We start from the raw sequence: 23,320 nt of genomic DNA on the forward strand, positions 1-23,320 counted from the left end.
TATTTAAAAACCAGTCATGTACACAGGTGTATTTAAAAACCAGTCATGTACACAGGTGTATTTAAAAACCAGTCATGTACACAGGTGTATTTAAAAACCAGTCATGTACACAGGTGTATTTAAAAACCAGTCATGTACACAGGTGTATTTAAAAACCAGTCATGTACACAGGTGTATTTAAAAACCAGTCATGTACACAGGTGTATTTAAAAACCAGTCATGTACACAGGTGTATTTAAAAACCAGTCATGTACACAGGTGTATTTAAAAACCAGTCATGTACACAGGTGTATTTAAAAACCAGTCATGTACACAGGTGTATTTAAAAACCAGTCATGTACACAGGTGTATTTAAAAACCAGTCATGTACACAGGTGTATTTAAAAACCAGTCATGTACACAGGTGTATTTAAAAACCAGTCATGTACACAGGTGTATTTAAAAACCAGTCATGTACACAGGTGTATTTAAAAACCAGTCATGTACACAGGTGTATTTAAAAACCAGTCATGTACACAGGTGTATTTAAAAACCAGTCATGTACACAGGTGTATTTAAAAACCAGTCATGTACACAGGTGTATTTAAAAACCAGTCATGTACACAGGTGTATTTAAAAACCAGTCATGTACACAGGTGTATTTAAAAACCAGTCATGTACACAGGTGTATTTAAAAACCAGTCATGTACACAGGTGTATTTAAAAACCAGTCATGTACACAGGTGTATTTAAAAACCAGTCATGTACACAGGTGTATTTAGAAACCAGTCATGTACACAGGTGTATTTAAAAACCAGTCATGTACACAGGTGTATTTAAAAACCAGTCATGTACACAGGTGTATTTAAAAACCAGTCATGTACACAGGTGTATTTAAAAACCAGTCATGTACACAGGTGTATTTAAAAACCAGTCATGTACACAGGTGTATTTAAAAACCAGTCATGTACACAGGTGTATTTAAAAACCAGTCATGTACACAGGTGTATTTAAAAACCAGTCATGTACACAGGTGTATTTAAAAACCAGTCATGTACACAGGTGTATTTAAAAACCAGTCATGTACACAGGTGTATTTAAAAACCAGTCATGTACACAGGTGTATTTAAAAACCAGTCATGTACACAGGTGTATTTAAAAACCAGTCATGTACACAGGTGTATTTAGAAACCAGTCATGTACACAGGTGTATTTAAAAACCAGTCATGTACACAGGTGTATTTAAAAACCAGTCATGTACACAGGTGTATTTAGAAACCAGTCATGTACACAGGTGTATTTAGAAACCAGTCATGTACACAGGTGTATTTAAAAACCAGTCATGTACACAGGTGTATTTAAAAACCAGTCATGTACACAGGTGTATTTAAAAACCAGTCATGTACACAGGTGTATTTAAAAACCAGTCATGTACACAGGTGTATTTAAAAACCAGTCATGTACACAGGTGTATTTAAAAACCAGTCATGTACACAGGTGTATTTAGAAACCAGTCATGTACACAGGTGTATTTAAAAACCAGTCATGTACACAGGTGTATTTAAAAACCAGTCATGTACACAGGTGTATTTAGAAACCAGTCATGTACACAGGTGTATTTAGAAACCAGTCATGTACACAGGTGTATTTAAAAACCAGTCATGTACACAGGTGTATTTAAAAACCAGTCATGTACACAGGTGTATTTAAAAACCAGTCATGTACACAGGTGTATTTAAAAACCAGTCATGTACACAGGTGTATTTAAAAACCAGTCATGTACACAGGTGTATTTAAAAACCAGTCATGTACACAGGTGTATTTAAAAACCAGTCATGTACACAGGTGTATTTAAAAACCAGTCATGTACACAGGTGTATTTAAAAACCAGTCATGTACACAGGTGTATTTAAAAACCAGTCATGTACACAGGTGTATTTAAAAACCAGTCATGTACACAGGTGTATTTAAAAACCAGTCATGTACACAGGTGTATTTAAAAACTAGTCATGTACACAGGTGTATTTAAAAACTAGTCATGCACACAGGTGTATTTAAACCACACTTTCAGTTATGTCTCCATTTATGGCCTGAAGTCCAGGCTAGAGGGAAGGGACTTCTTTCACTTCAGAACTTCTAATTTTCCACTTATTTATTTTGTATGCAGTTGCACACACCCATGATGCTTGTGTGGCAGTCAGAGGACAAGATGTAGGGATCAGGTCTCTCCTTCCACCTGCCATGTGGGTTCCAGGGAACCTGCGTTATCAGTGTTGGCAGCAGGTGCCTCTAACCACCAGGCACTCTCACCAACCCATCAAGTCAGGTGTTTCTTCCAGAAGAGATGCAAACTGTTACGTAAGCCAATAATAACTCAAGACACGGGCAAAACAAAGACAGGACTTACATCAACACTGACACATGAAATGGTTCCAGAAGCTAAGGACAGAACTCAGGCCTGTGATTGTTGAACCCTAATTTATACACTGTTCACTGGCTGTTAAAGGCTCAGGTTCACAAATAAAAGACATTTTATTATTAAAAGCCCAAAAGACAAGCAAGTGCCATTAACTCTGGATTCCGTCAGTCACCTAGCCATCCCGTCACAGCTATGTAGATGCTGAAACTCGATTTTGGTGTCAACACTTGCATTCCTTTGGCATGGGGAGAGTAGAGAGTTGAACAGTTTTTACCCTGCATCTTAAGTCTCCAGAAAAGCTGAGCTGGGGCTAAGAAATACATAGCAAGCTGTCTCACTGCTGTACTTCCAGATAAACTTAAAAAGAATTCTACGGGGCAAGGCTGTTACGGTCACAATTTGGTAAACAGGAGGTTTTATGGTCATGATTTGATAAATGGGGGGTGGAGGAGTCTCTTCCTTTTTAGATTATTTCAGCCCCAGCATTGACTGAAGAAAATGGAGGATTTTTTTTAGTTTAAGAATATGGATTTAGTTACACTCTGGAGGGCATCACAATGTTGGAGATCCCTGAAGTATCAGTGATAATTTATTTTCTTAAATTATTTCTTTTTTAGACCAGAGAGATGGCTCCTCAGGCACTGGCTACACCAGCCTGGATACCTGCGCTCCGTCCCCGGAACCCATGTGGAGATAAAAAAGAAAGGACTACACAAAGTTGTCCTATGATATCCACAAACATATGCACACGGAATTAAAAATGTATTTTACTGGGCTGGAGAGATGGCTCAGTGGTTAAGAGCACTGGCTGCTCTTCTTGAGGTCCTGAGTTCAATTTCCAGCAATCATATGGTGGTTCACAACCACCTGTAATGGGATCTGATGCTCTTTTTCTGGCATGTCTGAAGACTTCTGAAGACAGCTGCAGTGTACTCATATACATAAAATAAATAAATAAATAAATCTTTAAAAAACCAAAAACTTATTTTACTATGTTGTCATTGAAAAAAAAAAGTTTGGGCTAGAGAGATGTCTCAGAGCACTGGCTGGTCTTCCAGAGAACTCAGGTTCAAATCCCAGCAACTACATAGCAGCTCACAACTGTCTGTAACTCTATTTCCAGGGGATCTGATGCCCTCATATAGACATACATGCAGACAAAACACCAATGCATATGAAATAAAAATAAATTAAAAAAAAAAGGTTCACTACTTGTAATGTTATCTAGTACTTTTGAGTAATCTATAGCCAACAAGGCAAAACAGAAAAAGATTCTATGAAGCTAAACAAAGCCTAAGCCACTGACAAGTGTGGTAAAATGCAGACTAAACACAACTGCTTGGAAATAAATCACGGTTCTCTTGTGTTGACAACACAAGTAACCAGACAATGAGGGCAAAATATAATGCTACCCAAAAGTAAAACCAGTGTGCATCCTAGCCAGGACTGCAGCTTGTCTTCCACGGCCCGACTTCCTCAGCTCTTGCCTTCCTGGCGCTGTGCAACTCTGTTTACAACACTGCAGTGCTTGGATGTTGAAGTTCAGAGTCTATTTATTTTGCAGCCCTGGTGGTTTGATAAACATACAAGAAAGTGCCAGAGGGCACCACTTCATGAAAAGTTCCACCTTCCAGCTCTCTAGCTCCTCTTTCACTCTTCCCAGGACAATAAGGATAACAGCGGGGCAGCACTCTCTGCTCCTGGGACCCAGCCTAAGGATGGAGGGAGCCCTGTTCTCATTGTTCCCACCTCAGGTTGAATCACAGGTGACTTGATCCTACCTGAATGATGTCCTCTGGGATAGCTTCTTGCTTATACTGTGTTCCATACCACTGCTCTGTGCGGTCAGTTTTCCCTTCAAATGATTTGGAAACTATTGCCACCCTAGAGACAGATGGAAAACACAAAACAGATATGATACATAGGTCATATGCACAGACTTTGATCCATGAAAATGCAAACAGTGTCCAAGAATCCGCCGAGCCATGTCCTAACTTGCTTTCTGTTGCTAGGATACACATCAGGACCAAGAGCATGATGGAGAAGAAAGGGTGTGACCCCTCTTACAGCTCAGCCCTTCTCTGAGGGGATGTCGGGGCAGGGACAGAAGCAGAACCAGGGAGAAATGCTGCTTACATGCCTGCTCCTCGGGGCTGGCTCAGCTTGCTTTTTAATCACAACTAACCACTGCTTACTGGGCTAGACACCCTACACCCACATTAGTCAAGAAACCATAAGCCCATCTGATAAAGGTATTTTCCTCAATTGATGGTCCCCTTTTTCAGATGACTCTAGCTTGTGTCAAGTTGGCAAAACATTGGCCCTCTTAAAACCCTATCAACAGGCAGCACGTGCACTGGCTTCTGAGCATGGCCCCATTGTCCTCTGTTCACAGCCCACTGATTCTAGTGCAAAAGGGGGCTGCTATAGGAGAGCTCTCGTCTAGGGATGCTATGGCCCAATTTAAAAGAAGGGAAAAAACTGAATAAAGATGGAGATATGGCTCCTGTTTGTGATGCCAGCTGAGGTGGGAGTATCCTGAGTTGGAAGCCAGCCTTAGCTACATAGCTAGACGCTAACTGCAACAAAATCAAAGGTATTAAGAAATGGTCCTTACAGAAGTGTATTACTTCCCAGGGTAGCTCAGGCTTAGAGTTAACAGTAATAGCTAAGAATGCAGGTCCATCTAGTGATCACACAGACTTCAGCTGTGGGCTGAAGGCCCAGCGCAGTGTAGAATACATGCCTAGCATATGTGCAGCTATAGATTCAGTCCTTATCACAGAACTAAAACATCAGGGCTGTTCCTTCCCCAACAAACCCAAAGCAAACTTTACTAACTTGTTTCTGTTCTATGTACTACACTCCCCCACCCCCGCACCTGCCCTAACTCCCACTCCCAAGACAGGGTTTCTCTGTGTAGCTCTGTCCGTCCTAGGACTCACCATGTAGACCACACTGGCCTCAAACTCAGAGATGAACCTGCCTCTGTCTCCTGAGTACTGGGACTAAAGGCTTGCGCCACCACTGCCTGGCTCTGGTCTGTGTACTACCAGAAACTAACAGCAAATTTAACTACTCTATGCACACTGGTCTTCCTGCTGAGAAACTCCCATCCGCTGGCCTATTAAGCGCTATCTTTGATGAAACACCAGAAATTACCTAGAAGAGAACTCAAATTGTGGTGGTCAAGAAATGTGATAGGGTTTTGTGTGTGTGTGTGTGCACGCGCGCGCGCGTGGGGGTGAGGGGATTTCAAGACAGGGTTTGTCTGTATAGCCCTGGCTATCCTGGAACTCACTCTTTAGACCAGGCTAGCCTCAAACTCAGAAATCGACCTGCCTGTCTCCAAAATGCTGGGATTAAAGGTGTAGGCCACCACTGCCTGGCAAACGAAATGTGATGTTTTGAATGAGAAACATCCTCCATGTCTCAAAAAATCAAAAAACAAAACAAAACAAACAAACAAACAAAAAAACAAAAAGAGAGAGACAGAGAGACAGAGACCGAGACAGAGAGAGACACCTCCTCCAAAGTCTTGGGCATTTGTCTGCAGTCCCTGGTTGGAAGCCCTTTTTGGGGAGTTGTAGAAGTGTGGCCTTGCTGGAGGAAGTATTTCACTAGGGGTGGGTTTAGAAACATTACAAGGATGATGCCATTTCTAGCTTGCTCTCTCTCCTCCACACTTGTGGACCATGCTGCGAGCTCACTGCTTCTCGCTCCCACGTCCATGCTTGCTGCCACACTTGCCTGCTAGGATGGCCTATTCTAAAAGCATAAGCCAAATAAACTCTCCCCTCTCTAAGTTTCCTTGGCTGTGGCGTTTTAACACAGCAATAGAAGTTAACTAATGCAAGGAGGGAAAGCGGACGCAGAATGTCCAAAGACATAGACTATTTAAGAATCACTGGGCTGAAGAGACAGGTCAATAGTAGAGCACTGGCCCACCATGAGAGATGCTGTGGGTTTCATCTCAGGCACCATGGGGGATAAGGAGAGAAGAGCAAGAACCTTGTATCAGCAAACTTCTGTAAGCTTGTCTTACCTGCCTCTTACCCATTCAAACTGAAATCATTACATTTCCACCAGCACACCCAACCCCGCACTGGGACAAAGCCCATTTGAACCTTTTAGGTTGAGGAATTCTAGACAATTAGCTTGGCTGAGTTAGCATAGTCAGTTGGTTCTGTTTCTGTCTCACAGTCCACATCAATAACTAGGTCTGCATCAGCATTGGCTCGCTCTATTGGTTCCCCCAGGCTGACTGGAGCCTCTGAATGCTGCCCTCACAGTCGAATGCCTAGTGCTGCCATCAACACACTCATCTGCTCAATCCCACCCACTGTCAGAATCTCCAATTCTCTTTCCATTTTCATGTGTCAAGTGTATGTGTGTGTAGGGGGAGGTGGTGATGTGTGCATGTGGTAGTCCTAGGTGATGCTGTAAATTGTCCTCAATACTTTTCCACTCTACTCACTAAGGCAGGCTCTCTCAAGCAAACCCAGAGCTCGCCAATACTGTTAGTCTCCCTAGTGAGATTGCCTAGAGATTCCATCTCTTCCTTCCAAGACTGGAATTGCAAGTGGGCCTCCAAGGCCATCTGTCACTTACATGGTTCTAGCAAGCACTTTAACCACTAAGCCAGAAAACAGGCTCTGAGTGGATTCATCATGAATAACAAGTCGCAAATTAATATAATTATTTATGACTTATACTAGGGACCCAGCAAAGACACTCTTGCTGCACCTTGACAGAGTTTGATAAAGACACTGACTGGTCGGGCATAAGAAAGTGAGTTCTGAGGATAAACTAGAACAGGCGCACCCACAGACCAGCAAACAGTATCAGCACTGAAAAGAAACATCTCTACCTTAGAGTTAAAGAGCTCCCTCCTTGGATGGAAACTCCTTAGGTTGTACAGCATAACAGTAGCACACTGATGGGCCGAGTTAAATAACCTCTCCCGGTCTTTTCACTCTGAGCCTTTCCTTCCCTGGTTGCAATATTAAACTTGTCTCAGTGGGATTTAAAAAGTAAAATGTGAGCAGGGCAGTGGTGGCGCACGCCTTTAATCCCGGCACTTGGGAGTCGGAGGCAGGTGGATTTCTGAGTTCGAGGCCAGTCTGGTCTACAGAGTGAGTTCCAGGACAGCCAGGGCTACATACAGACACCTTGTCTTAAAAAACAAAAACAAAAACAAAAACAAAAAAACTACATGTACCTTTAAGCAACACAGTTCTTGCCTGGCAGCTGGCAAGATTACCACAGGCTGTTCTGCACTTCCTTAGTGAGCGGCCCCAGTTACAGTGACAGCAATCACAGATCTAAGCCTCTATAGGAAAAACACTTTTCTTTAAAGTGACAGTAAGCAGAAAAAGAGAGTCTTAAAGTCTAATTGCACAAGATAGCAAATTTAGAAACAGCAATTTAATCACACGTAAGCATGGGCTCCGGCACACGCACTCCCCAAAATGACTGACTTTAAGCAGCAAAGATTACTATTTAAATCATGATTTCTCAAGGGTGTGCGTGTGTTTGAAACATGTCATGTATGTGGGTACATGTTACATTGTGCATGTATGGAAGGTCTGAGAGAAACTTTGGAGAGTCACCGCAATGTGGGTTCTAGGGTTCAAATCAGGTCGCCAGGCGTGCACGGCAGGCATGCTTACTTGCTGATACACTGTGGGGTCCTGCTATATATATAGCCCATGCTCAAATAGACCTCAAATTCACTATATATCCCAGGCTGATCTCAAACTTGCCACCATACCCAGATGTCTTGTAGTTTCTGTGTGGAGGTCTTGTTCACTTTTAGTTAAATGCCTAAGTATTTTATGGTTTTGTTGTTTTTAATAAATATTTTAACTTCCCCATTTTCTGTGTTGCAATATACAGAACTGCAGTGGAGTTCGGGAGTTTGGCCTCATAGCCCACACCTCCTGCTATATCAGTTACAGCATCTGATTCACGCAAACTCTACCTCTTCTCCATCTAGGAATGAGCAGCTTCAGCTATATTAGTATTTAATTGTCAACTTTATTATTCAAAAAAGCAAAGTTCCTGACTTTTTTATTCTTTAGTATTTAAGTGAATTATCTGCAGCTGTAGGCATATAAGTAACTAGGCCATATATCTTAGCTTCTTTAACAACTAGTTTTTGAGTAAGATTTTCCGGATTACAATCAGCATTGAGTAACTGAGGATTAGACAACAACCATGGACTTACAATACTGGTACAAGACAGAGGCAGGCGTGGCGGGCACACCTGTGATCTCAGTGCCTGAAGATGAAGGCAGGAGACACAGGAGTCCAGGCTTATCCTCATGGCCAGCCTGGACCATGAGAGTCTTAAAAGACTGTAATTCTGAGTCTTAGGAGGGAGAGATGGGAGGAGCCATGAAGCTTTGAAGCCAGTCTGATTTACGTAGCAATTTATAGGCCAGTGAGGCTATAAAATGAGGACACACCCCCCCTTCAAAATACAGAACTTGGGCTGGAGAGATGGCCCAGTGGCTAAGGGCACTTGGAATTCTTCCAGGAGACTTAAACTCAGCTCCCAGCACCCACACTGGGTGACTAACAACCACCTGTAATGCCAGCTCCAAGAAACCTAATTCCCTCTGATTTCTAAGGGCATCCCACACATGGGGCACACAGCACTCAAAGACACAATTAATTGAATCAAAATAGATCTTACAAACAAACAAAGAAATTGAACACAAGATAGACTATAATTTGTTGTGATTGGATACATAAAACAGATTTAATTTCTGTACGATCTCATAACTTATTTTCACTGGGAAAGATTTCTAAACTTTGACCCTTAATGTATTTTTTTAAACAAAAAGTAAGGCATTTAATACTTTTATATTGATAAGGCATTTAATACTTAGCACTTAACATAGTCTGATAATAATCCATACTAATCTGAACGTTTTCCCCATTTCGTCACTAAATAAAATGCTCTAAATCCTCGCTCCAGATGGACAGTGTCAGCTGTGCTGGGTGAGAGGACACCTGGCCTGTGTCCATGGCTGTATTACTCTCGCCTGGTAATTTATCTGCTATGAGAGGCCAAGACTATAGGAAATCTGAGTTTGAACTGGTTTGTTTTTTTTTTCTCTTATGTATTTCTACCCCTGGACTTTATAGAGGGTGGAGGAGGGAGCTGGGCTGCAGCTGAGACTGATCGTGGACTGAGGGCGGGCGGCTGAAGCTTGCTGTTGTCATTATGCTCCTCTCTACTTGTGCAATCAACTTTTTTGTTTGTGATATTCTGAGAGAAGGTTTTATTATGTAACCCAGGTTAGCCTCAAACTCCCTATGTAACTGAGGCTAGCCTTGAATGTTTGCTTGCCAAGTGCTGGAGTGATGGGTGAGCACCATCATAAGAGGCTTGTCATCATACCTGACCTAAAAACTTCACGGGCCTAGCTTGGTGGCGCACACCTTTAGTCCCGGCACTCTGAAAACAGAAGCAGGCACATTTTTGTGAGATTTAGGCCAGCTTGAAATACATAGTGACCGCCAGGTCACCCAAGGCTACATAGTGAGATCCTGCCTCAAAAATAAATAAGTACATAGACATAAAAGTGTTTTATTCACAATTGTAAATTTTTAGATTCTAACCGTGAGAAAAATTCAGTGACAGTAAAAGCTGCCGATGACTTACCGCACATTTTCTGGTCTGAGTTTATCAAGAACCATGTCTATCAAGTCGGGTCTAAATTCCTCCAATAGATATTCAGCTGTGAGCACTCCATTTAGGGGATAATACTTTGAAAAAGTAAAGTATAAACAATTAACACTTGAAGGCTATCAGTGTATTAACATAAGCAGATATAGACTATAGTAATATAACACGTTTATTATTTTATATACCCCGTTTTAGCAAGGTTCTGTTCTCTCACACCTTTCTCTTCAGCAGGGCCCTGTGCATCCTAGGTGGACACGCTCCATCATTAAGTCTCACACACGATGGTTCTGCTGAGTACATAGCCAATCTTGGCATCTATTCACATTACTGAGACTGGGAAGGGGAAGTAGGCTCTGATTCTGTAGCCCAGGCTATCCTGGAACTCACAATCCTGCCTCAGCCCCTACAAGCCTGAGCTATCACCACAGCTCCCTCTCACATTTCCTTTGAAGAAAACCTACAATTTACCTGATTAAATACTGACACTTGCAAATGAGAAACTGACAATGAAATACTGACACCTAGAGGCTTTTGTAATATACAGTGCACGAGCTTTTATAAACTGTATTCTCTCAAATTTCGAGAAATGAAATCAAACACTTACAAAGGCGTAGAAAGAAGTGGATTATATCTGGCTCCTGTATAAAACTACTGTATAAGTTTTTGTCATTGCTTTAGTAAAAGTAATTTCTAAACTTGTGCGTTGGACTGACTCTTCATGAAAACGTTAGTACGCGGCTTTTCTAGATATTGCTTCAGGTACCGAGGGCAAAGGGTAGAGAGACACATGAAGTCCTGACCTCCAGGAACATGGATTGTTAACTGGCACAATAAGCAGCTGGATCAATATATACAATAAATACAATAGGTACCGTGAAGGAAATAAGGGGAGCAGAGGCAGGGGCATTGCTTCAGTTTGGAAGGCCAGGGAAGGTCTTCCTGAAAGCCATCTAGGATAAGGAGATGCAAACACCAGAGACGTAGTCCACTTACAGTCAACAGCAAGTGCAAAAGGCACAGCCAGGTCTGATGGTGCAGGCCTGTCCAACAGCCAATGAGGAGACTGAGGCAGGGGGACTGCAGTTCAAGGCCTTCCAGAGCTACAAAATGAGCTCAAGACTTGAGCAACTCAGTGAGAGTGTTTCCCAACAACAGAAACAGAGAACGAGGCCTGGGGATGTAGCTCAGCAGTACAGCCCACCAACCCTGTGAGAGGCACGGGGTCAGTCACTACTGCTATTGAAGGGAGGATGGTATGATTAATGTGTGGAAATTAGACAGAAAGCTGTTACAGCTAGAGCAACATGGAACTGGAAAGGGGGGCCTGTGGAGTGGCTAGGAATGTGGCCAGGGAGCACAGCACATCTCAGACTTCCTCGTAGGCCAAGGATGCTCTGGATTTTACAACACTAAGGGAAAACCATCAGAGAATTTTGAGCAGATGAATAAAACAACCTGGGTTTAGTTTTCAAAAACCACTGAGGGGCTGGAAGTATAGCTTAATTTTAGACTGCTACCTAGTATTCATAAGGCCTTGAGTTTGATCCCAACACCAGAAAATAAATAATTTTAAGGTATATGCCTTTAAAAAAATCGTTTAAGCTAGAAAAGCAAGCTATCATGGAGAACAAAATTGAAAACAGAGGTAGGAGACTGTGACAGAGCCACCAGTTAAGAGTAGCTCAAAGTAACGCAGTAACAAGGGATACGGGGAAAATAGATGATATAAAATGTTCACAGAGGGAGCACTTGACAGATGCTGGAGAACTGAAAAACACAGCCGATAAGCCAAACACCCACTGTGGTGGTGTGAATGAAAATGGCCGCCCACACAGGCCCATAGGAAGTAGCACTATTGAGAGGTGTGGCCTGGTGAGGAAGTGTGTAAATGGCGGTGGGCTTTGAGGTTTCAAATGCTCAAGCTAGGCCCAGGATATCAATAATGGACTAAACAAGCCTCTGAACTGTAAGCCAGCCCCAATTAAATTGTTTCTTTCATAAGAGTTGCGGTAATAAATACAGCGATAAAACTGTGGCTTCACAGCTATACAACTGTAACTAACACAGCCCACGTGATAAAAATACTACAGAAAGTCATTTTTAGGATAAGGAGCAGTAACATTCCAAATGTGTCTCATCATCAAAAGTTGCCCAGTGCTAAAATGTCTCAAGTTTTGTGAGTCCCAATTTGTATCATTAGTGTAGCACTGAAAGTAACATGGAGGAGCTAAAAGATTCCACACCCCACTGTGGACAAGAAAATCAACTTACGTGCAACTTTCCTGCAATCTTGGACGTATAGCCTCGTGGTCTCTCTTTATCTTTAAATCTGAAAGCAACAGCATTCAAGTCCTAGGACAGAACGGTAACCAAGTAGACATAAGTCAATTATTGAGAAATATATTTTTAGTGCTTTGTTTGAACTATAGGCTGCGTACTCCAATTTTATCAACATTACACTTATGAAAACTGGCAGTAGCTGATTTAAGAATGCATAAGACATGGAAAAACATAAATTAAAACTTATCAACAGAGGCTTAAAATAAGTAAACAATCCTAAAAAAAAATAAACAGGTAATGTGAAAGGTGCCATGCCTGGGCATGAGGCACATGTTTGGAATTCCAGCACGTTGGAGGGTGGAGCAGGAGGGTCAGAAGTTAGGCTGGCCTGGACGGCACAGCAAAAGACTATGTTTTGTATGTTTTTTAAAAAAAGGTTCTACTGCCTAAATTACTGAAACAACTAGTCAGGGAATCAGAAAGCTGTGAAAGATCCTTGTGAAATCTGAAACTTCCAGGAAGATTTCCACAAGGTATAATTACACTTTAAATATCTGCAGAATGTAAAGGCTACTGCTTGGGCTGGGTGGGAATATAGCTCTGTGCTAGGGTACTTGCCTTACACACAGCAAGTCTAGCGCTGGATCCTCAGCACCAGTGGGCAAAAGCTACCCAATCCAAAGACATGTCAGAATTTTAAAATTTAAGACAGCCAGGCTGGTGTCTCGTGCCCTTTAGTCTCAACACTCTGGAGGCAGAGACAGGTGGATCTCTGGGTTCAAGGCCTGCCTGGTCTACAAAGCTAGTTCCAGGACAGCAAGGGCTGCACAGAGAAACCCTGTCTCAAAAAATAAAAACAAGTAATAAATAAGAATAAATAAAAGTTTGAAAGACAAACACTTTGTGTTTTATATATATTTTTTAAAGAAGCCAGCTATGATGGTTTAAGCCTTTAATACCAGCACTAGGGAGGAAGAGGCAGGTAGAGAGAGCTCTGTGGATTATATAGTAAGATATAAGCTGTCACAGAAAAGGGGTAGGGGTGGGGTTTTCTATGCATACAGTAAAATCACTTTGAAGAACACAATTATCATACATGAAACAATTTGCTTCTTTTAGACTTTGATCACCGGATCTAAGATGAACAGATCTTATGCAGCTTTGGGCAGGAGGGGACAAAAGCCCTGTAAGGTGCTAGCTTTCCTCCTCAAGAGCAACACGACACCTCAGCCCCTAACTCGTGCCCTAACTAACAAATCAGACAGCAACGAAGCCTGAGTTAATACAACTATGCATTGCAACATTTTAGACTTTAATTAGGGAAAAGCCCGAAGTTTAACTGGGCCTTAAATTAGTTTACGTATGTCTGCTTTTGGAAAATAGATTTCTTAAGAAAAATTTTGGTGAAACAAAAGTACCTTGCACTCTTGGAAAACCCATTCTTGAGGTCCTTCTGCACGTAGCTTCTGAATGTATTGAAACATGTGCAAAATTATATCTTCAACGTGCACTGGAAAAAAGGGGCACACTTAAAAACCATTCAGTCCTTGCAGCCTTCAAGCACGGGCTCACTCCTAAGCCTAGTTGGGTTAAACGGAGACAGTCCCTTCTAGAACAAGGAGTCCTCATCTCCGTGAGCCTGGCTTGAGATGTCCCACACACAGCCCTCTGGACTCGGGGACATGTGACAGAACAGACATTGGGGCAGTAAATGAAAAGCCACATATACATTTTACATAAAACCAACTGTTAAGGGGCAAGGGTTATGACAAACAAAGGCCAGGTTACATGTGAAAAATACACTGGATCAAGCATGTGAATTAAATAACGTGTTACAGCTTCTTCCTCCAGCATGAGAAATTAAAAAATAAATGCAATTAATACTTACATAACCCTTCTTCAGTTAAGTCCACATTAATGATAAAAAACATAAAACCTCGGGCTCCTTCCTTCTGTCCACCAACCAGGGTATTCACCCAGCCTGCAATATTCAAAGAAAAGGACAATATAATTAAATGTGTGGCTTTTCTTTTCTTTTTTCTTTTTTTCAAGTATTTATTACTATGTGTGCATGGAGTATGTGTGTGGTACACACACATCAGAATATAAGGTAGAGATCAAAGGACAACTTTGTAGAGTCAGTTCCATGCTTCTAGCTTTACATGAGGTACAGAGATCAAGCCTAGGTTGTTCAGCTCTGATGGGACATTATGCCAGCCCTCCCTTCTTCCGTCCCTCCCTCCCTTCCAGATAGATTTGTTTGTTTGTTTAATGTATCTGTATACACTGTCACTCTCTTCAGACACTCCACAAGAAAGCATCGGATCCCATTACAGATGGTTGTGAGCCACCATGTGGCTGCTAGGAACTGAACTCGGGACCTCTGGAAGAGCAGGAGTCATCTCTCCAGCTGGCTTTTTGCCTTTTTAACCTCTTCATCATTCATATCATGGCTGACTATATGGCTCAAAAGTAGAGCACTTGCCTAGCATGTACAAAGGTCTGGGTTCAATTCCAACATGTATGACGATAACTTTTGAAATAGCTCACTATCACTGATCAATAAATACTCTAGGGTAAAACAGATTTGTGAAAAAGAGCCAAAACCAAAAAGCAGACACACACTAACAATGACCACCTTACTCCAACCCCAGCAGTGTCATCCCTAGATGACCTAAGGAACCGAGTGAGACAGGGGTGTGAGTGTATGACACGCAGAAGATGCTGCCCAAAGACACTTACCCTTTGATTTGAGTTCTGACAACAGGCTTCCAGGACCTTCGTGCCCAATTAGATGACCAAGATAATGACCAGGATTGGATTTGTAGTACTGCTGAAGGTCTGGTATGGGAAATGTCACATAAAGATTTCTAATATCCTTAATGGGTACTATTTTATAAAGTTGCTGGGGAGGAAAAAAAAAAGACAAATCACAAAATATTCGTTATATACAACTTATACAGAATGAAATAATTACTAATAATGAAGAATACTGACTTTGGCTAATCAGCTGCCACACTGCAAAGAAATGACCACACACAAATACAGGAATTGGGTTCCTTTCTTTCCAGTGCAGTTTTTATATGGGCTAAGTGATCTGGGCTTGGTGCCCCAGATCCTAAGGCTGCTTTGGATACTTGCCTAGGGCACTCGCTGATAATGCTTTTAATAGCCTGCCAAGGTCACAGCTACCAAACTATTCTTAGCGTGCCAAGACCAAAACATATTGGTGTATTTTCATTGATACACATTCCTAGCATATATAAAGTTGATCGGACGGCCGTGACAGAGCAGCAGGAGTGCGTGCGCTTACCCTGAGATGCTCTTCCTGGAAAGGGTGCTCAGGGAACTCAGGCAGAGGAACGTTCTTGTTCTCCACCTCGGAGAACAGCTTCACCACCAGGTTAGTGAGGTCGTCTAAGGATTCTACAAGGAACGAAGACAGAAAACAAAACTTAACCAAGCAGAGCTGAAGCCCCGACAGAAATTAAGGCCTCAGGACCTTCTGAAATATCTTATGGTTTAAAACTGCTGCTGTATAGACAGTCTTCATAATGTATTACCTCATACATACATTATCCACATAGACCTTCTTGTAATAAATATCAAAAACAACACAACACTCCATGTTCCTGGCTGGCTAGGAACTCACTTTGTGGACCAGGCTGGTCTGGAATTCAAAGATCCACCTGCCCTGCCTCCCAATGCTGGGACAAAAGGCATGCACCACCACCAGCAACTACTTAGCTGTATTTAGGAAAGTTTGCACAGCCAGACAAAAGGCAGACCAGGGTTAATTGTTATAGGACAAGTGGACTCAAGAATAATAAAATATATTTGATGCAGCAGATGTCAGGTGGCCGGGCATGGAGGCATATACCTATAACTCCAGCTGGCAGCCAACTTTGGAGGTTTGTGAGTTCTAAGCTGGTCTGAGTTATTTATTCTAAGTGTTACAAGAAAAAAGAAATTCAGAGGACATCTTTGTGCACTGATGGAACATAAAACTTGAGGCACAGTGGGCTGGCAACTGCTTGGTTAACATCAAGTATCAATGACAGTAAAGTCTTTCTACCAGGTGGGTTGGAACGCTCCAGTATTTCTGCCATTAAAGCCCCACAATGGGGCTTCTTCTTTCTTTTAACATTTGCCTGCATGTATATATATGTACCACATGCATGCCTGGCTGCTTTTATGTCAAGAGCCCCTGGAACTAGAGTAATAGACACCTGTGAGTCACTGTGCAGGTGCTGGGAACCCAACTCAGGCTCCCTGCAAGAGAAACAAGTGCTCTGAGCACCGAGCCATCTCTCCAGCCCCCAGTGTAACTTTTTAAAGGCAAGGCATCTGAATAGGACTGCCCCGTCTGACTTTCCCACTAAGCCGAGAGCACCAGAGCCCAGGGAACTGAGTCTCTCTAAGTATGGGACACTACGCCTTGGCGACTTCAGTGTCTACATTTGGTCATTATATTTGCCCAATGTTTGGACAGTATTTGCTGCTAAAACCAGAGGAACGGCTACAGCAAAGCCAGAAAACAATTGTCTTTGTCCCTTTGTAACAGAGACCCTTCCACGTGGCTAGTCCTCCTCTTGGCCCTAGAGAAGAAATGAAGCCATCTATTGATCCTAGGATCGTGGTAGCTCCTTCTCACATCTCTCCCAGGTCCCTCAACTCTACTGAGCTTAGTGCAGAAGTGGCTGGGTTGGAAGTGATGCGTCCTGATGAGGAAAATGAACCGTCGGATGTTTCCAGGCCTTACTCTATCACCTCCACTAAATCAAGAACACTGAGGGCAGAGCTCAAACTTAACTTTGCTAATAACATTAGTGTTTAACCAAAAAATAGACAGAAATCGTGTGGTTTTTATCTAAGACACAGCTTTTATGTACCTAGTTTCCAGGACTGAGTTCTATATATCCAGTAATACTGAATAGTCTAGGCCTATATATCTGTTTATATATGTTTTTTTAAGTTACATTTATTTCCATGTATGTGAGTGTGCCTGCATGCGGTGGCTAGAAGAAAGCCTCTCCAACCCCCATCACTACTTCACAAATTCGAAGTCAGATGTTTAGAAAAGTGCAAAAATTCACTGGTTCACAACCACAGGGCTAAGCAGGCAGACAATTTGGCCTTCCACACCAGGCTGTTGGGCTCTATAAAGTGTGAGTTCTAACTGCTAAACCTCATCCATGCACTTTTAGTATCTGTTTCCCATGCTGTCTTGCATCCAACCCAAATTTAATTTTAGGCCAGGCTCCCATTTGTACATAATCTCAACGGCTGGAGGCAGGAGCAGGAGGACTACCGCAAGTTTGAGGCCAGGCTGCACTTTGCAGTGTGACCCTGGCTCAAATAACAATAAAAGTCATTTGCCTTCAGAAGGACTAGGGCAACTGAAAGTCCCACTTACCACCAGCAATGTGGAACAGAGCCACATCCAGAGGCTCCACTGCTCCAAGTGAGGTGAAGACAAAAGCCAACAGTTTGACAGGGAAACACCAAGCCACACCCCACCAAGCCACACCCCACCAAGCCACAGAACTCCCTCCCTTCTCCTGTAGTCAGGCTGTTTGCAGCCCCTCTGCAGGTTCTTGACTGCTATAAGGTCCGTCTGGCACTCTTCACCACGGAACCTTCCCTTGCTTTCATATATTTAGAAAATACACTAGTAATTCACATGTTCTTGAGGTCTCCACTTAAAGCCGTCTAAGCTTCTTTTTGGAAGACAGTTTAAGTAACATCCCCATGTGTTGATCATTTTCCAAACTATGAGCAGATAAACACCTCTACCTCTGTCCTTCTAATGCTTTGTAAACAGTCAAAATGGACAGAGCCAAACCACTCCACTGATGGTCTCAAGTTTTTTTAGCAGTTCTTACCTCGACCTAAAACACAAATCGCCATCAGATTGGACGAATAATACGTAGAGTGAAATTTCAAGAGCTCTTCCCTTACGTCGATGCCTTCTTGGTTGGGCCGAGTCTCTAGAGTATATTTGTTTCCTAGAAATGAATAAAAAGGATTTCTTAGAAAAGGCAAAATTTGTGACCTTTATAGCTTCATTATTACTGAGATTGCTGTAAGATGAACTTAAGAAAGTAAACCAACTATGTCCAGACATGAAACGAATAAACAGGGCAGAGCAATACAATAAAAATAGATTATTAATTTTATTTGTTTGTTTGAGGTAGGGTCTGTATGTAGCTCTGGCTGCCCTGGAATTCAACACGTAGACCAAGCTGACCTTGAACGCAGAGGTCTGCCTACCTTTGCCTCTGAGTGCTGAGGTTAAAAGCACACCACTGACTACTTCCAAATAGAGTTTTCCATAAAGAACTAAAAATGCTATATGAAAGCTATGCTTCTTGGGCCAGACACGGTAGCATATGCTTATAATCCTACCAGTTAGAAGTCAGAGGGAGAGGAATTTCAGACTTGGTTTACATAGTGAGTTTGAGGTCCACCTGAGTTAAACAGTAAGACTGCCTCAAACAACAGCAAACAATTAAAAAACAGCAAACGGGGAAAAGAATCTGCAGGGCACAGATATTAGGACCATTTTTAGATAAAATGAGATCCACTGGCTTCCACTCACAGTCACTTTGGTTTGCAATTCCCTGCGCATCCTATAATTAACTGAACAGACTCACTGGAGGATCTTTGGGAAATTTAGCAAGTTACTTGTAGAAAGGAAAGAACAAATTTACTATTCTGAGAAGAAACATTAAATTTGTGATGTGAATTCTCATGGGTTTCACCTAAATTGGGAAAAATAGGATGCGGTACTATTTTTATTACTCTGAAGTGATGTACGTGGTATGCCAGTGTAAGCTTTCTTATGAGAGTTCAGGTAAAACTACACGTCAAAATCAGCGACGTTCTGAGGTAAAGACCTTGTAAATCAGGGACCCCTGCTGCAGTGAGGGGCAGGAAGGAATGCATATATCACACAGAAAGGTACATGTATTCCAAATGGTGAAAAATAAACACTATAGCTAGAAAAGCAGCGGAAAAAAAGCTAAATAAATGGTCCTGACGACCTTTTCCTACCCCCAAATCCACACCTAGAGAGCAATGTGAATAGAGTTGAGAAAATAACTACAAAACAAAAACAAATGAACAGTACTAGTAATCCAAACGCTAATTTTCAAAAAAACAAAACTGACTTCTCCATATATTTTGAGGCCAGCAATGTGTGCCTTTTACTGTGAGAGGAATCAGCGCAATGTTTTAGAAATCTGTCTTAGGAACTATAGGTATCTTGGGGCTGGACAGATGGCTCAGGGGTTATGAACACTGGCCTCTCTTCCAGGATTTGGGCTCAATTCCCAGCCTCCACAGGGCAACTCACAGCTGTCTGTAACTCCAGTCCTAGGAACTCTGTCACACTCTTCTGGCCACTGTGGGCACCAGGCACACATGTGGTGCACAGACATGCATGTAATTAAAACCTATACCCATAAATAAAAACCAGTAATCAAAACGAAGGAGACTATAGGGATCTCTAGCTACCTGTGTAAGAATATGGGTGCCCAGGCAAAGGCCAAACACAAGCATAGCATCACAGTCCTCAGGACCTTGAAGACCCGGGCTCAGAACACTGTGCTAATGCGAATGAATATTAGCTACAATTACTTGGAAGATTATAGATTTTTTAAAAGCCCCTTCTTGGGTCTGGAGAGGATGTCAGACCTGGGTTCAGTTCCCAGACCCACATGGTGGCTCCAGTCTCAGGGGGCCTGATACCTTTTTCTGATCTCCTTGGGCACTAGGCACACATGTGCTGTACATACAGGGAGATAAATATACACATAAAATAAAATAAACCAAAAAAATTTAGTTCTTTCATCTTGGTATTCTAATAAGACTAAAAGATAATAAGCCTACAGGTTTTTATGCATATAAAATTTCCTGGAAAACTTAAAAGGGGAATTCCATTCTAAATGGCTGAATATATGCAAGTATAAGGTGTGTTGTTATAAAAAGAGGACTTCGGGAGAAATCTTCCAAGTGCCACCATCAAGAACACTTTGATTGATTCAGTTTTTGTTTTTTAGTAAAATTTCTGGCTTTCCATAGCTACCCATCCCCAAAAGAAAAGCAGAAGTGAAGAGAGTAGCTCAATGGTGGCTCTGAGTTCTATACCCAGCATCATGAAAACAAAGGAACAGGAGAAAGACAGACAGACAGACAAAAAATTTTGGCAGGACAGTAGTGGTGCACACCTTTAATCACAGCACTTGGGAGGCAGAGGCAGGAGGATCTCTGGATTTGAGGCCAGTCTTGTCTACAGAGAGAATCCGAAGATAGCCAGGACTACACAGAGAAATCTTGTTTTGAAAAACAAATCGAAGCAAACATATGTATGTGTGTGTGTGTGTGTGTGTGTGTGTGTGTGTGTGTGTGTGTATAATATGTATTTTTGTCTTGTTACATAAAAATATATATAAATGGAATAGCTTAGAAAATAGTAACAAGTAAGTCAGTTAAAAATGTATGTTGAGTATTTCTATAGCCACAAGTATATTGTGATACTCAAAAAACAAATTGGTTATCTCTGAAGGGTGACAGGAAATCAACACACCACTTTAAAAATTGGTAAATGAATAGAATGAATGGAGCATTTGTCCTGCTTTTCGTGCAATGATCGTGCCACTGGCTCACCAAATAGAAAAGGAGATTTTCTATTCATTGCATCTACAAGCTAATCAATAGAGAATGACAGAACTAAAAAAATCATAAGTAGGGAGGGAAGACCCTGAGGATCAATACATACTATTTCACAGAGAGACAAATAAACGCCACACGCCCAGTAGAACATCACTAGCATAAAGCTGTCATGTTAAAGGTCAAGGGCAAGAAGCTGGCAGTGGCCCAGCAGGAGCTCTGTGACTGGCCCAGTTGGCAGGAGCTGATGCTGCTGTAGTCACTGTTTTAGGCTACAGATCACGTCATTGAATATTTCCACTGAACTTTGTAAAAAATTCAGATAGAGCAGGGAGTGGCCAGTGAAGGAGAGCTCTCATCCTATAGATTGCACATACTTCACCCACATCATAGCTGTACCCTACCTTTGTCTGTGATAGCATAGCATGTGGCCCGGGCTACATTAAACTCTCTCTATAGCTATGCAGCTAAGGATGACCTTGTTTGAATTCCTGATCCTTTGGCCTCCACGTCCCAAATGCAGCAATTAACAGAGTAGACCATCATACACAACCACACGTTGTTAGAACTGATTCTCAGAATGTTCCCTTGCCACAGCCTGTGTTGATAGGACACGGTATTCTAAGTGGCTTTTGAAAAGTGGCTTTGACCCAAATATCTGTGGTGAGGGGTGGGGCAGGGGTGTGGGACAGACTTTCAGCTCCAGCAGCCTGAGGGGACGTGGACATCTGCCAGCTGTGGCACGAATTCGGTGTTTCCTTATCTCGATGGCCCAATAAGCGGTTTTACGATGGAATACGCTAGAACTCCGGTTCAAACGATATCCAGGATGGAAGCTTTGGAACTAGTTTGATGTTTTTGTAAATCTAATCAGATTTGGGGGCAGAAGAAATGACTCAGGAATTAAGAACCTAAGTTCTGATCTTAGCATCCACATCGGGTGACTCGTAACTGCCAATAATGCCAGTTTCAGAGGCCCTGATACCCTCTTCAGGCTTCCATAAGCACTCACATACAGGGCATACATAGAACACACAAATGAGCATGTAAATGATGATCAAGATGATCAATCTACATACATGTTATATTTAAAATTAATTATTCCACCAGACATGGTGGCGCACACCTTTAATCCGAGCACTTGGGAGGCAGAGGCCAGTGGATCTCTGTGAGTTCCAGGCCAGCCTGGTGTACATAGTGAGTTCCAGGACAGCCAGGACTGTGTAGGGAAACACTATGTCAAAACAAAAATTAAAAATGTTAAAAAAAAATTAATGATTCCTTTGAAAGTACTTATTTCTTTATATTCTAAACTCTATACTCAACATCCAGTAATAGCACTAAATATCTACAAATTGCTAAATTAAAAAAATTAATCTGGGGCTGGTGAGATGGCTCAGTGGGTAAGAGCAACCGACTGCTCTTCCGAAGGTCCGGAGTTCAAATCCCAGCAACCACATGGTGGCTCACAACCATCCATAACAAGACCTGACTCCCTCTTCTGGAGTGTCTAAAGACAGCTACAGCGTACTTACATATAATAAATAAATAAATCTTTAAAAAAATATAATCTGATCTAATACCTGCCATTTTGTGTGAACACCAAAGAGAAAAATTAGAATCAAAATGAACACATATCCCACAGAAGACGGCTAGAAACAGTGCAGAGGAAACTATTGGCCACAGCAATGACTTTGATACCACGTCGCAGAGTCAAGCTACACAAGCAAAATAAGTGAACTACACGAAACTAACAAACCTTTACATAGAAGAACAAAAGAGAGACCAACAGAATGAAAAGGCGACCCATGCCTCATAAAAGACGTGCACAGCGCACACAGGACAGTGAGTGAGCGCCCAACATCTGCACAGAACTCTCACAGTTCCCAGGCAGAGAACAAAGATATGGGGTACGCCTGCAACCCCGGCACTCAAAAGGCCAGCCTGGACTGTGCGTCTCAGGCCAGCATGGGCTACATGAACAACACACAGCACTCAGGAGGCTGAGGGAAAACATTGTGACTTTAAGGCTATCTGAAAACACTAAACAAAAACAAGCCAATAAATACACAAAACACTCTAGGAAAGCATTCAATAAAAGCCAGCAAGGTGGGTGGAAGAAGAAAAAACGAGATCCATCCCATAAACAACCACCAAACCCAGACACTACTGCAGATGACAACAAGAGCTTGCCGACAAGAGCCTGATATAGCTGTCTCCTGAGAGGCTCTGCCAGAGCCTGACAAATAGAGGTGGATGCTCTCAGCCAT

General features: G+C 42.2%; 1 protein-coding gene across 1 annotated transcript in view; it reads right to left on the reverse strand.

Annotated features, from left to right (window-relative positions):
* Ide (insulin degrading enzyme) overlaps positions 1-23,320 on the reverse strand; it is a gene marked incomplete at its 5' end in the record, with an annotated part of 65,802 nt that overhangs the window by 30,972 nt on the left and 11,510 nt on the right. Inside the window, 8 exon segments of the mRNA NM_031156.4 lie at positions 4,180-4,282; positions 10,074-10,177; positions 12,369-12,449; positions 13,796-13,887; positions 14,266-14,358; positions 15,120-15,282; positions 15,691-15,803; positions 18,263-18,385. Coding sequence (NP_112419.4) covers positions 4,180-4,282; positions 10,074-10,177; positions 12,369-12,449; positions 13,796-13,887; positions 14,266-14,358; positions 15,120-15,282; positions 15,691-15,803; positions 18,263-18,385 — 872 coding nt within the window.

The sequence above is a fragment of the Mus musculus genome, chromosome 19 (assembly GCF_000001635.26).
Source record: "Mus musculus strain C57BL/6J chromosome 19, GRCm38.p6 C57BL/6J".
Lineage (NCBI taxonomy): Eukaryota > Metazoa > Chordata > Mammalia > Rodentia > Muridae > Mus > Mus musculus.